At 44.7% G+C, this 15011-nt stretch overlaps 1 protein-coding gene across 3 annotated transcripts; it reads left to right on the plus strand.

Annotated features, from left to right (window-relative positions):
• Window positions 1-5803: 5803 nt before the first annotated feature.
• Window positions 5804-12561, plus strand: LOC137444563 (G-protein coupled receptor 55-like). Of its 3 annotated transcripts, none has more exons than XM_068145433.1 (2): window positions 5804-5879; window positions 8082-12561. In XM_068145433.1, the coding sequence occupies exon 2, from the start codon at window positions 8095-8097 to the stop codon at window positions 9052-9054; it is 960 nt and encodes a 319-aa protein (XP_068001534.1). In that variant the 5' UTR covers window positions 5804-5879; window positions 8082-8094; the 3' UTR covers window positions 9055-12561. The 3 variants fall into 3 exon arrangements, with proteins under 3 accessions (XP_068001534.1, XP_068001532.1, XP_068001533.1); XM_068145431.1 differs by lacking the exon at window positions 5804-5879 and adding an exon at window positions 7299-7412 and having other exon boundaries at window positions 8062-12561; XM_068145432.1 differs by lacking the exon at window positions 5804-5879 and adding an exon at window positions 7299-7412.
• Window positions 12562-15011: the final 2450 nt, after the last annotated feature.

Here is a 15011-nt window from a genome sequence, read left to right on the forward strand (position 1 = left end):
CTGCTTCTGGTGATAGCAAAGTTAAATCTTCCTAGTGCGCCATGAAATAATAAACATGTATTGCTGCTGGCCTGTTAACATTATGGTAGACCATGAGTTGACATGATTAAGTAACAGACCCAAAGAAAGCAAAACTAGTTCTAATAAAAAATATTTTTTAAAAAAACTCCTATTTCCTCCCCCCCCCCAATCAAGGCTTTTGAAAATTTATGATTTTCTAAGGATATTTCCTTCGAGGAATGTATTATCAATATACATTCAGGGAAAGGCAATGTTGCCAAATCCCAACTGCTGTCACTGCATTTCTTACTAATTATCTCTTCATGCTCATTATCTAAACTCAAAGGTTTGCTGCCTTTCAATTTCTCCCCTGGAGAGAGGCCATGAAGAGAGGAACCTGGGGGGTGCTGGTCGATGGTAGGCTGAACATGAGCCTGCAGTGTGCCCAGGCAGACAGGAGGGCCAATGGCATCCTGGTCTGCATCAGGAACAATGTGGCCAGCAGGAGCAGGGAGGTCATTCTGCCCCTGTACACTGCACTGGTTAGGCCACACCTCAAGTCCTGTGTCCAGTTCTGGGCCCCTCAGTTTAGGAAGGATGTTGACTTGCTGGAACGAGTCCAGAAAAGGGCAACGAAGTTGGTGAGGGGTATGGAACACAAGCCCTATGAGGAGAGGCTGAGGGAGCTGGGGCTGCTTAGCCTAGAGAGGAGGAGACTCAGGAGTGACCTTATTGCTCTCTACAACTACCTGAAGGGAGGTTGTAGACAGGCAGAGGTTGGTCTCTTCTCCCAGGCAGCCAGTACCAGAACAAGAGGACACAGTCTCAGGCTGCACCAGGGGAGGTTTAGGCTGGAGGTCAGGAGGAAGTTTTACACAGAAAGAGTGATTGCCCATTGGAATGGGCTGCCCGGGGAGCTGGTGGAATCGCCATCACTGGAGGTGTTCAGGAGGAGACTTGACAGGGTGCTTGGTGCCATGGGTTAGTTGGTTGGGTGGTGTTGGATGATAGGTTAGACGCGATGATCTTGAAGGTCTCTTCCAACCTGGTCTATTCTATTCTATTCTATTCTATTCTATTCTATTCTATTCTATTCTATTCTATTCTATTCTCCTACCTTAGGAAGAACAGAAACCACAATTCAGCTGGCAACTTACCTGCTTTTTCTGCCAAGTAATTGTAACAGACTACCAAGTTGTGGGACTGTACAATTTGTTTGGGGGTTTCATTTTAAGAAATGTTCCTGAGGCAGCAGTCATTAGGTAACGCAGCTCATTGGTAACCAGCTGGCTTGGCTAAAATGCTAAAGATAAATGGATAAAACATTTCAGTATTTTAATCATGAAGAAGCTAGAATTGGCTGCTGGACAGACAGGTGCATGCCATGTTCAGTACATGGAATCCTTCAGTAAGGTCTCACTAGAAGAATGCTTAAGAGTATGGGAAGAGCAAAGGCTAGAATCTAACCAAGGGAGCCTTTATGATCAAGTTTTCCTTATTTTCTCAAGACCTTATTGCTGGAAGCAATGTTGGCAACACAAATGCAGTTTCTTACGCTCCTCCCCTTAGTGCCCACTGAAGTCAGACAGGATGCCATATTAGATGCACTTCTTCCTTGCCTAAAATGACTCATATTCTTCTTCAGTTCATTATTTTCTTATAATGACTTTCAACAAACTTCCCTCCCTGCTGTGAGGGCTGCCCTAAACATGCCTAACAATTTCTCACGGGCACAGAAGCCTTGGAAACAAGGCAAGGGAATCTGACATTTCCCATTAAGAAGAAATGGAGCTGTGAGCCATGGGGGCTCTGATCAAGAGTCTCCCAGTCTCAAGAGGGTGCACCCCAGAAAGGCACAGTTTCTTGGCCACAAGAGCAGCAAAGCTGGCTCAAAGTCTGTGTAATTGCCTTTTGGAAAGGAGGTCTAGTTACACAGTTATTTTACTAGAACTGTACTTGCACTTTAGCCCTCTGAAAAATAAAACAAGATCTCCTTGGTCATCTTCAGTAACTTTCTTTTCTCCACCTTGAAAAATTCCAGTGGAAGTCCCTGTCCCATCATGCTGGGAGAGGGGTCTTACAGTTTGGAGGTTTGCATGATAATGGGAAATAGCTAATTTACCAAAATGCTGTCTCAGGTCTTTCAGAGGCTATCATAAACTGAAGACTAATGCAGGTAATGGTTTGAGTAGAAAAAATATAATTGCCTTAGCGTGTCAAAATGAGCCAGTCTTGAGGCTGGGAAGAGGCACAGGCTGTGGTGTGGTGGGCAGGGCCCCCAGCTGCAGTGTGTGAGCCCTGCTTGAATGCTTGGTCTGTGGAGTTGGGGAATAACTAAGAGTGCAAAAGCTGCAACATGAAACAGATCTCCACCAAGTTGCTGCCGTGGGTGCTGCAGCTTGAGAGTTAGGAGAATAAGCAGGTATGGGAATGAGCACCTGAATTGCCTTAGATTGTCTTAGATCAGAATGTAGTAGAAAAATGGGGGGGAAGAGTTTATTTGCCTTTGGGTTTTTTCACCTTTCACCGGTTTCTCACAGCACTGCCATGGCAAATCCCCACCTTGCTGACCTGTCCTGAGGAGGCCCACGGGAGTACCCCCAGCTGATTTCGCTGTGGAAATGGAGACGTGTCTCTGAACAAATACTAGATCACTTCAGAACTAAACATATCAGAGCTCAAGGAAAGACCTCAGTTCACCTGCTCTCCAAGCAGCAGATTAGGTCCTCCAGTGTTGAAAGGACCCTTCACTGGGTCTGTCTTGGTCCTCATGTGTTGCCTTCCTCAAGCTGCAGGACAGAGGACACTAAACACCAGTGAGAAGACCATTGCCTGGGGTCAGACTCCTGTACCAGCACAGCAGCTTCCTGGCCCTGGCTTCTCAGCAACCCACAGGCTTCCTGTCACTTTGATAGCAAAGCTCCATTTCAGCTGCTCCTGTGCTTTGTCCCTCTCCATCCATCACCATTACAGCTTTGGCTCTTCTATTTCTCATCACTGCTGAGCTGTCTGTGGCTTGAATGCTGAAGCAAACACAGAGGCCAGTTAAGACAGAGTCTAGCATTTGGCTGGTGGAGGCAGGTTGTGGGATAAGCTTTCTGACCTACAGGATAAACTGTCCCTCTGCTGATCAACCACAGAGAGAGACATGACAGGGCTGAAGTCGATGTTTCTCATTTCCCCTATAGCCACGAGATGGAGCAGCTCAACAAGAAACGGCTCTGCAGAGCTGCCAGACTTCAGTGATTGGACTTGACTTCATCCCATTTCTGACTCACCCAGAGGTTGCAGGCAGCCCTGGTGGGATGCTACAATGGCCCAAGGTAAGTAAGTGGCCCACAACAGACAGGAGCAAGCTCCAATAGCCTCCTGGGTCAAGTGCCATGTGGTAGGCAGCGAGAGGTTGCTGTTGCTGGGTGAGGCCTCTTAGCAGGACCAAGGAATTTAGACTAACTGAGCCCCCCCGTGGTAACTTCAGTTAAGCCCAATCTAATAGCAAAAGCTCTGGGACCATCCCAAGGTTCCATATGTTGCTCTATCAGGGCCTTTGTTGCCCAACCTCTTGCTGTTTCCTTCTGGTTGGCTTCCAAAACTTCCTCCCCAGAACAGTTAGAGCAGCTCTTCAGAGAACAGAAAATCCATGTACCTGGAGACATGGAAAGGCAAAGGGGAGGTGAACAACACTGAAAAGTAGAGAAGAGCATTTGAGTGGAAATCAAGGAAGAAAGCAGGGAGATAAGAGCAATGGATGCTCTATTCTCAAGCAGGCACATCTTTTTCTCACTGGCTAGGCTCTGATTTAGATAGAGAGGAAAAATAACGCCATGTCTTCACTGCACAAGCCTGCATGGTGCAATGATTATTGATTTGTCTCCTAAGCTGGAAGGATGCCAGCAGGAGCAGCCCCATACTGACACTCTTCCTGAGTCAGGACTGACAGCTGAAGAGCCAGGACCATGGCACTTCTTTGAAGTGCAGTCTGGTGTAAGGGCACAGCAACAGACCAGTAGTGCCTTGAGATGGCTGGCACAGCCCATCATGGCAAGGAGAAGGCCCCAGGGACAAGCCCAGGGAGTCAGCAGAGCTTCACTAGTTGCCATCCAAGGATGCATACATGGCCTGAAGAAGAGGTCTGTGGCAATGGCAATATGGCAAAGTTCTCAATACTAGCAAAAAAAAAAACCAATAAATGCTGTGAAATAGCTCCTTCATCAGGAAAAGTGCACAAGATGATGCCCTGAAACTGCACAAAGTGTTAGATGCTTTACACATGGGTGGCACCACTAACACACACAGAGGTGCCAAGGAGAGTAAAGTTTGCAGGGTGTGGCCCTCTTCTCCCAGTTCTGCAAGAAAAGGGACAGAACACTTGGTCTTGACTGTTTCATGAGAGAGTCATATCCCATTAACCCAGAGTAAGGCTTGCAGTGAGAAATGAAAGGAATCTTGGCTGCCCACAGCTTTCTCACCTCTGCATCACATGTTAAGTTATTAATCAGCAGTCTGAGAATCCCTCATGGACTATCCCAGCTTTTTCATTACTCTGCTCACTCACTGTTTCATTTCCCCCTCTCCAATCAGTCCTCATTCTTTTCTCAATTTTGAAGGAAGAGAAACCTTCACACTCTGTTCCAGGTGTCACAAGAGCCTACACACCTTGTCCCCTACCTCTCCATGATTTCCTGGCCATTTCTTTTCAGATCTCTCCCTTAAGAGATTCACACAGATGTTTGCTGGGGAAAACCAACCAAACAAATAAAACCAGCCCACCCATTGGTGGTGGTTACACTATGACACGCCAACCCTAGCATTGCTGCTTCCTCATCTGTCCCTTTTCAAAGCACCTTTCTCAAGGTGTGGGTTCACACAGAGCTTTGTGCTGAAGTGGGCAGCACTTAGGTGGGCTGAGAATATGAACATCAAAGAGAAAATTAAAGAGAAGAGAAAGCTCCCTGTGTGTGAAGGGAAAACCTTAAGTGGTGATAAGAGTTCCTCTGGTGCACTTATCAGTGGCAGTCATGGTCACAAGGCCACCACTGGATGTACAGAAGTGAAACCTTGCTGAGCAATGTGATGAGGTATTGTTCATGCAGACCTTCTATCTGAATAGGGTGGGGTTTTACCTCATGAGTGAAGTCATCGCAACTAAAATACCATGGGGAACCCCGAAGTTCTATTTTTCCTTTTGTCTCCTATCCCCCATCTCTTTCACAGGTGCACAGTTTGAATTTAGCCACAGTTTTGACTTTTAAGGAGTGTGCAGGGTAACAAGGGAAAATACATTTCCTGCTTCCCAGGAGTGTAAACAGATTTAAGAGTAACCTTTGTCTTTTTTGAAAATACCAACTTGAGGTGAACACATCAGCTCACCACTGAAAATCAGTGACCTCTTTTTCCTTTTTGCTATCATGAAAAGTAAGAGAAACAGTGACAGCAACAGCTCAGGAGTTTGCTTAGAGCACACTTTGACAGCTAACACTCTACCCACAGATGCTACACACAATCCATAAAATCATGTCTTGTAGGGGAAAAAAAATATCAGAGAATGACCTGCAGGGCCAGGGTTTCCTTCTCTGTTACTGGAGGCTGTTTTGAGTGAGTGACTCAGACACTGGCCCCACCAAGCTGTGTATTTACATCCTTAAACGAGCGCTATGTACATAGAGCGTGCAGGCAGACACGGTGTGGGGAGACCGCTGCTGTAATGGAAACACATGCTGAAACAAAAAGCAGCAGCACATCGTGCTTACTGATACCCTGACCAGCAGTTGCTTTGCACACAGCTCATTCCACTGCCTTAAAAGAAAACACGAGACTCCAGAATTCTTCAAGATGAGAGGGAGAAAAAGCCAACAACCAGAGCTAGAGACAGCCTAAAGGTAAGATAAAGAGAGAATATTTCTTTGTAGTGAAACCTTGCCTCAAAAACTTCCTTTTTTTTGCTACAAGATCTAAAAACTAGCTACATTGCACATGGCTTGTTTTGTTTATAGCATATCTACTTATTGTGGTTGCTTTTTAAGAATACACAGTCTCTAGTTTGCATTTATGCTTTTAAATGGTTGGTTGGTTTGGTTTGGACTTTCTGGTTTGTTTATAAGTCTCAACAGACTCTAGTCTAAAAGGGCTTTTTATCTTAACTAGATTTTTCTCAGGTGAAAAAATCTTGGTAAGAAACAGCAAATTTACTTCTCTAGACCCAGGATTTCTTACACACTCTACGAAATAATAAAGGGGAGGGGGGGAAAAAAAAGGCAAACAAAAAGTAACAACAAAAAATAACAAACAAAAAAGGACTGAAAGAAAAATAAAGGACCTAATGAAAACTCCCACAGAGGCAATGGAGTAAAGAACTTTGTCAATATTTGTTACTTTTCAGTAATTCTTTAAGTAACTTTTCATCCCTTTGGCTCTCAGTAATGGGTTCCCTCTCAGAGTTTAGACTGGCAACACTGCAGTGGATCATGGGGACTCAGCAGGAGCACAGCATCTTGGGTTGACAAACTAGGCCACCCTCTTGTACCAGGCACTATCTCTGCCCAAGTCATCAGTGTAACCCCTCATCTGCCACAGGCCACCTGAATTCAGAGGTTCATGGACCTAAAGAGCTCCTAATCTCTCTCAGACCACAGCATGGGACAGCTTACCTCTGAAATACTCAGGGAGGGACTTGATCCGCAGAACAAGAACTTCTACTGTGCAGTTGACAACCATTAGACAAATCTGAAGTGAAAGAGCATCAAGATCAGTAACTCATGTAGGAAAGGCACGAGTCAAAGTAGTGATAATTTGAGAACAGTAGACAAAAATAATTCTTGGGCAGTAATGGAAAGATCTCTGAAAGGCTTTATTTACAGGTTACATTTGCTGTGATAGAGCAGGCTCGAGAGCAGGTATTCCTGTGGATGTGCATTTGGAAGTGATTCCAGCAGAGACCAGCATTGCAGAAACAGTATCACAGTATCACAGTGTAACTTAGGTTGGAAAGGACCTCGAGGATCATAGAGCCCAACCTATCAACACAGACGTCATGACTAGACCATGGCACCAAGTGCCACGTCCAATCTCCTCTTGAACACCTCCAGGGACGGTGACTCAACCGCCTCCCTGGGCAGCCCATTCCAATGACGAATGACTCGCTCGGTGAAGAACTTCCTCCTCACCTCGAGTCTAAACCTCCCCTGGCGCAGCTTGAGACCAATGAGAGCCTTGAAACCAATGAGAGCCTTCCCACTCCTTATCAGGAGAGGCAGAGGGCAGGACTAAACGAGCATTCTTCTAAAGGAGCAAATTGCTTCATGATCTCTGCTCAGAAGTTGCCTCGACATTTTCTGTCCCCTCTTTGCAGAGGAGAAACCAGCTGCATGTTTTCTGCAACCCCTGTCTCTGCAGATAGAAATTTATCTGCTGTGGTAAGTCCAGCTGCTTTAGACGTAAACTGAGGTTCTTAAATCTCATTCTTCCTCTAACACCTTCACCTCTGCTAGAAATAGGCTGTTTGAAACTTCCTCCCTGCTGCTTTTAGCAAGCTTATCAGAAAGGTCAGAAGTAATCACAGCACTTCTTTACCAGGGTCATGTTGGGAGAGGGTGCATGATGGCAATGACTGTTTGGATTTGCACATTAATAAGCATAGGGGACCCTCATGTTTTTGGCTCCCTCCAAGGTCCCTTACAATACTTTGATTCAGGAAACCTGATCTAACTAATTGCCCTCATCCACATAATCCAAGTAACCCTATAAAATCAGGAGCTGCTACCTTGGCTCTGCAAAGAGATCACATCATTCCGAGAGGATGATGCAGTCACATCTCTTCTTTGGCTAGCCTATCGGGCAGCAGAATTTGGGGTAATAGGTAACAGTGTAAGTGAGGCTTGGCCTCCAGAAAGCCTTATTCCTCTTTGAGGCACAACCTCACCCCATGATCCCATGGCACTGGGAGCTGCACTTAAGCACTTAGCAACCTGAGAGGAAAAAGCATCCTCAGGTCTGTGAACAGAGAGAGACCTGAGTGGCTTTGGTACCATGCCTTAAATGTGATCTTCCTCCTTTGTGGTAAAGGGGATTTTCTTCTCTTCCAGCATACCAGGAGAGATGAACGACATCCATGGCCAGAGCAATACCAGCAACATTAGCGCTGCTGTGGAACTGTTCCAGCTCATCATATACACCCCCACATTTACCCTGGGACTGCTGTTCAATGTGATGGCTCTGTCATTCCTGTTTTTTAAGGTTAAAAAGCTGTCAGAATCAACAGTTTACATGATAGCCCTTATTTTCCTGGATACTTTGCTGCTGTTTACTCTTCCTTTTAAAATCATTTCCTACCACCGCCAGGGCAAATGGAATTTGGGATCTGTATTTTGTTCCATCTTGGAGAGTCTTTATTTTGTGAACATGTATGGCAGCATCCTCATCTCCCTCTGCATCTGTGTAGATCGGTACATTGCTATCCGGCACCCTTTCACAGCTTCTACCCTGAGATCCACCAAGAAAGCTGCCATGATCTGTGCAGTCATCTGCCTGGGCACCTCAGCTGGGACAGTCTCTACTTTCCAACTGCATGGAGAGGGCAACAACATCTCCTCCTGCTTCCATAACTTCTCCAATAGCACATGGGAAAACAAAGGCCTGTTCAGTGCCTTGGAGACTGCCTTCTTCAGCAGCACGGCAGTCATGACCTTCTGCACTGTTCAAACTGTCAGGTGCTTGAGGAAGCACAGAAGACCAGAAAACCCCCAAGCACACATCACCAGAGCAGAGAAAATAGTGGTGACAAACCTTGCTGCATTTTTGGTCTGTTTTACGCCTTACCACGTGGCATACTTCCTATACTTTTTGGTGAGGAATAACATCATTCACACCAGCTTCCAGCAAGCACTACGACACGCAATTCAGGTCACCCTGTGCTGGGCAAACCTGAACTGCTGTCTTGATGGGGTGTGTTATTATTTTGTTTTAAAGGAGTCCTTGGAAGATCCATCACAAACCAGCAAAAAAAACAGCCAAGAGGAAGCCTTGATCCACATGCCGCATGTTAGTCACTTGGAATGATGGAAGAGGCTTTTGTGGAAAGCACAGGGTCCTGAACTACTTACCTAAGCAATTTGCTTTAAATATTCAGAGCTGGAAACGCTTCATGAAAACCAGAAGTAAGTCCTCTCCCAGAAGACTGCTTCTAACTTTTTGTTATTTCCTTCCATAACATTTTGTGCTAACATTTACAGGTAAAAAGAAACTGAATTATTGCTGTGAATGGTGATTCATAGCTCTTTGGATGAGATTCCTCTTTACTTTGAAAAGAATATTAAATTTTTCACTTGCATGTGGTAGCATCTTTCAGCCCCCTTGACTACACCACACCTGAAAACCTTTCTTGTGACTTCAGTCACCACAAGATAGAGCTGCAGAGAAACAGAGACTTGGAGTTTATGGCTTCAGACTAAATTTGGTTACCATAATGCTCCCTGCCTTAATATGGTATGCTCCTGCTCACACATACCTCTCAGGCTTAGATTTGCACATGCTATTGGAAAAATTAAAGTTATTGTAACTCCATATCCAAAGGCAGTTTTAGATTAACACAGGCATAGCAAGATCTCTGCACCATTCCGGCACTGACGGGCTTGCTCTTTGTTGTGCAACACTTGTTTCAGTAACAGGTTCTGTACCTACCACATTGCACTTCTGAATAAGGTTGTTCAGGTCCCTAGCTAGGTCAGATTACTTGCCCATGCCAGTTCTAGGCTTCCTCACCAGCTCCTCTCCTGTTGCAGGCTTTTCACATATCCAATCCTTCTGGTTTACAAATCTAGTTTTGTGAACAGAGCCAAAACAAATGAGCGTGAAACAAAAAGCCTGACTCCAGTGTAATGGCAAACACATGAATCTGAAAGAGCAGCCCCCACCTTACTGGATGGTAAGATAAGAGCAGCCCTGGTCCCTAAAGCAGTGGTCAGCACCAGAGGATCCCAGGGGAAAAACAATCTCTCAGACTCTGGAGCAAGCTGAGCCCTATCACTTCCCAAACAACAAAGTAACAAAAAATAATCAGCCAGCAGGCGCCTAACATGCCACTCAGTTACTTTTTATCAGTGCCTACAGGCATCTAGATAAACAGCATGACAGCTCACGGGCAGCCTGGAGAGATGCAACTCACTGCTCCAGGGGACGGCCATGGCTGCCTCTACCACTGCCCCAGCGGCCAGCTGGCACTTTCCTGAGCAATGATGAGGACAACTGAAGCAATTCCCTTTCATATCTATGTTGAGCTGGATCCTTGTAATATTTCTGTTATGTGGGGATACTAAGTACTATCTCTTTTCTGTACACTTTTGGAAGGGTAAAACAAAACCATGTATTGATTTCTTACCTGAGCTGGCAACTTTGTGTGTGGAGACTCCAGTCTGTGTAAGTGAAGGTTTTATAAATGGCTATATTTATGTCTGGGATTGTACCAAAGACACCCAGTTGCTGAGGAAGGAAATGCTGACCCTTCACATATGTTAAGTGCGTGCTGGTGTTTACAGAGTCCTTTTGCTGTTCGGGCAATGAACCTTGCTTTGAGGTTACAAGGGCTGTACATTTACACTAACCAGAGAATCTTGGACTGCTCTGGAAGGGATCTTTAAAGGTCATCTAGTCCAACCCCCCTGCAGTGAGCAGGAACATCTCCCACTAGATCGGGTTGCTCAGTGTTCCCTTCCAACCTCAACATGAACGTTTCCAGGGATGAGGCATCTACCACCTCTCTTGGTAACTTGTGCCAGCTAATGTTACACCACCCTCAATGTAAAAATTTTCTTCCTTTTATCCAGTCTAAACCTTCCTTCTTTTAGTTTAAAATAGTCATCCCTGTTCCAGTCACAATAGACCCTGCTAAAAATATGTCCCCTTGTTTTCTTATAGACCCCCTTTATGTACTGAAAGGCTGCAATAAGGTCTCCCCAGAGCCTTCTCTTCTCCAGGCTGAAGCCCAGCTCTTTCAGCCTGTCCTGAAAACAGAGGGGTTCCAGCCCTCTGATCATTTTTGTGGCCTCCCTTGAACCTGCTCCAACAGGTCCATTTCCTTCTTGTACTGAAGGCTCCAGAGCTGGACCCAGCACTGCAGGGGTCTCGCCAGAGCAGAGTAGAGCAACAGAATCCCCTCCCTTGACCTGCTTGCCATGCTGTCTTTGATGTAGCCCAGGATACAATTGGCCTTGTTTCCAAGTACCTGAAAATACAACTCACTAAGATATTCCAGGAGGAATTCCCTCTCCATATCAATTAACTCTTTCCCTTCATTCCCTCATTAAATTCAGAATATCTGGCTAGCTTCCCTGCCCACAGATACTGAATTGTCATCATCTCCTTCCTCATAACTTACCTCTTAGCTAACTGTGCTTTAATAAACACAAAGGTTTTACCACTGAGACTTCAGGCTTCTTTTTGGAAGTAGAGTTAACAAATAATAGAAGAAAATAGTGCCGATGCAGAAGATTTATTTCCTATCTCAAAGCAGTGGGCCATGCCAAGAGGGCCTCCAATTTAACTGATAATGCCTGAACATAGGGAATGAGGCTTTTGTCAGTACTTCAGGAGGCTGAAAATACCAAAGTATATGAGATAACTGATCTCAATTGCTTTTCTTTAGCCTGAGGCAGCTCCATTAGTTTTACTGACATGACTTTGGGCTTACGCTGCTATAACTGAGATTAGAAGCTCACCTATAGTTCTATGCTTCCTTTGTTGCTCTCTCTTGTGTTTTTTCCATTTGTACATCTGCCTGTTCTCAGTTGTTTGTTACCCTGCTGTCCTTGGTCCCACAGATCATAAAGCAACCCGCACTGTCATTTCATTTCGAGTGCTGGCAGAGAGCAGCAAGATGAATATTAAGATTGGGAATCTGAGGCTTCTTGGCTGCCTACCTCAGCAATAATATACTGCTTAGAAGAGGCAGAGATGTTGACCAAATTAATCATAGTTAAAACTGTACAGCAGATAAGTGCCTGAGGCATTTCTTCTTCTCCCAGGCCTCTGCCCTGTGCCTCTCCAGTGTTTCTGACCATTGTTTCTTTCTAGAAACAAACAGGCTGAAGTATGGAGAAGCTAGAACATGCCTATGGACAGGGTACAGTCTGAGCAACCTGCCTTCACACATGGCTCATGGTGCCCCTGCCAGCCCTACACCAGCACTAATTATAAGGGCAGGGTAACAACTTTTATTTGATATTTCTTGGGGAAACAACTATTTTGCAAAAGCAATATTTTGTACTCAAACCTTCTCTTCTGGATCTTATTGCTTCTAGGCCTCTGAATATTCACTTTCCAGGTGAAACCCAGTGTGATCTGAGCATTTTTTTTGCTCCGGTGGGTAGCTGTAAGGGCTTTTTCTTTTGTAGACCTTTATATCCAACTCATGATACGGGGTGATAAACCTTGTAAAATTTCTGTTTGCACCAAGAGAATATTAAAGACAAAGTGCTGAGAAATTAAAGGAGAAAAAAATCTGATAACTAAAGCAAACACAGGCTTTTCAGAATACAGGTGATGATTCATCTGAGGGGAAAAGGAAGGAAAACTGAGGATTTGTTTGGAGATGATTCATTCCTAGACACTGAGGACTCATTCCAAACCTCTACAGTTCTTATCTCAAAATTGTTAGTTTATTCTAAAAGAATGAGAACTGAGGGTGAAGAGCTGCTAGAAAGCAGTGTTTTCCCTTGCAGGTTTAAACCATCTCTGAAATCATAGCAGATCATAGGAGATGGTGAAGCTGCTCTGCAGGGGAACTTTGGGCCAACCAAACCATTTCATTTCAAAGGCCCTTCAGAAAATGTACCCTGAGGCTGCCAGATTTCTTGCAGATGTTCATGCCTGTATTGTATTCACATAAGTAACTTTCCTACTCACTTACTTGCAGATTTCACTAGCAGCCTGGGCATATGTTTGGCAGGTTTGATATTACACACTTAAATGAGCCAAATAATCTATGTCCTGCAGCCTCACTCACCTGGGAAAGCAGTGAAATCAAACTTAGGTATAGGTCCTTCTTCTAGTACAGCTTTAATCTTCTGTTTCAGGCTCAGGAAGTGTCTGTTTGGATTGGGAAAGGAAAAGGCTTATGAGAAACCATCCCTTTATTTGCATATAACCACAGAAATCCCAACCAGAGCATTCTTCTTCCAAAAAAAAGTACAAAGCACACAATATCTCCTAAAGGTTTCATTATTGCCTTTTCTGGTTTATGAAAGATGACCACATCCAGTGAATGGAATAAAATGTTCACCACGAGCAATGCTACATCTGTGGTCAGTGATAATGAGGAAAACCTCAGAAAAGCAAGTCTCAAGAGAAATGCATAGGCTTTTAAGGGCACTTTCATATACACACACTCCTCTGTAATCAGGTTCAGCATTTGTGCTGCCACTAGAGAGGGTTAAAGTAATCTTTTGGGTTTTTTCTGCAGAAAGAGAGCACCATGAGCTACAGATGAATTTGTAGCACTTCTAGACGCTTGGGACAAGCCCTCTGAGAAAACTCACAGGCAAGCGGCGTGAAATCGCTAATGTTGCTGTGAAAGTGCTACAGATGGGCGCACGCAGAATCACACCTCGGCTCACCTCACACTTTGCTTCCCCACACAGCAAAGGTGTGTGCGTGCCCTTTTCATCTGCTGTATTTACTGGTAGCATTAGTCTCTAAAGAAGTAAAAGTGTCCCAAGTGACTGAATGAAGTGATTGAGCATTCCTATGGCTGACCTTGCTGTGACAGAGACACACAGAGTCCTGAACACATCTGGGTTTGGTGGTAGGATACTCTCTCAAACCTGACCTGTGCACTGTGCTCCTAGATTTGCAACTGGCCAGTGCAAATTACGATTCAATCAAGTGCTGCAGCCTGCCTTAACCAGCCCTCTCTTCATCCTTCCCTTGCATCACATGCCTCTGTCTCCAGCTCTTTGGAGGCACTGAATTCTTTAGAAAAGGTGAGACTTAGGTTTCTTGATCACAGTATCACCAAGGTTGGAAGAGACCTCAAAGATCACTGAGAAACTTACCCTGTAGCAACAAATTCTAATGTGTCTGTAGGTACTGTGAAACGCAAAGGACTCCTACAACCTCCTCCATTTTAGCTCATTTATTCTTCTGATTTTTATACACTGTCACTCCATAAGAATGACATTTACTATATTGTCTGCTGTGATACAAAAGTTGCTGTGGGGTACTGATGCAACCAAAAATCTCTGAGGAATCAGAAATGTTTCCCAGGAAGAAAAGCTGAATCAGTGCCATTTGCAGACACCAAAGGATGTAAAAACCTCATGTCTGCTGTATGCTACAGATTCCTATTAATCCTTCTCTCTATTTCAAGACAAAAAAGGCATTAAACTGGGATTATATTTGAGAGCAAGTATCAGCAGTTTAGAGTTATAAACACTGCCAGGCAATTGTTAATCCAAAACTAAGCATTACAAACCCAGGAAATCCAGTTTAGATTACACTCCAGAGTACACCAACACAATCTCAACCGTTTTCTGTTAAGCATTAACTTTGTGACTACAAGTAAAGCCATCTCCCAGAGACCAGCATCTCACTTGGTCCCAGCTGGCCAGCCACAGTATCTGAGGCAATGAAGGACACTGTTTGAAATAGCTTTACTCTGTTTAAAGAGACGCTTGGGAAAGCATGAGAAGTTGCAGACAGCAGAAACCAGTCTGACCTCATTCATGCTAATAGGAAATGCAGTGGCTCAAAAATGTCGCCGTTGAAAAAGGACAGATAAATGAATGGAACTTTCGACAGACCACGGTTCGCATGGCTGTAAAACCCCTGCAGGTAGAGCTGTCTCCCTCATGCAAAGAAAAAGAACTTGGTCCTAAAAACAAATGTGTTTATGTAGACCATTATATGTGAGTAGCGAGAAAATAAAAGGAAGACTCACCTATCAAACACTCTTCACCTCACTCTGAGCTCAGGCTCTCTCCACTGCTTCAGCCTGCAGCTGCACAGAGATCTCCTGGGATCTT

The sequence above is a fragment of the Melanerpes formicivorus genome, unplaced genomic scaffold (assembly GCF_026170545.1).
Source record: "Melanerpes formicivorus ecotype bairdi unplaced genomic scaffold, bMelFor1.0.p_v2 SCAF_12, whole genome shotgun sequence".
NCBI classification, from domain to species: Eukaryota; Metazoa; Chordata; class Aves; order Piciformes; family Picidae; genus Melanerpes; species Melanerpes formicivorus.

What these genes read in the sequence shown, in the direction of transcription:
- LOC137444563 (XM_068145431.1), top strand. Translation starts at nt 7,299, where the DNA reads ATGATCTCTGCTCAGAAGTTGCCTCGACATTTTCTGTCCCCTCTTTGC. An exon ending in ATAGAAATTTATCTGCTGTG is followed by an intron (nt 7,413 to 8,061) that starts GTAAGTCCAGCT and finishes TTTGTGGTAAAG; the next exon opens with GGGATTTTCTTCTCTTCCAG.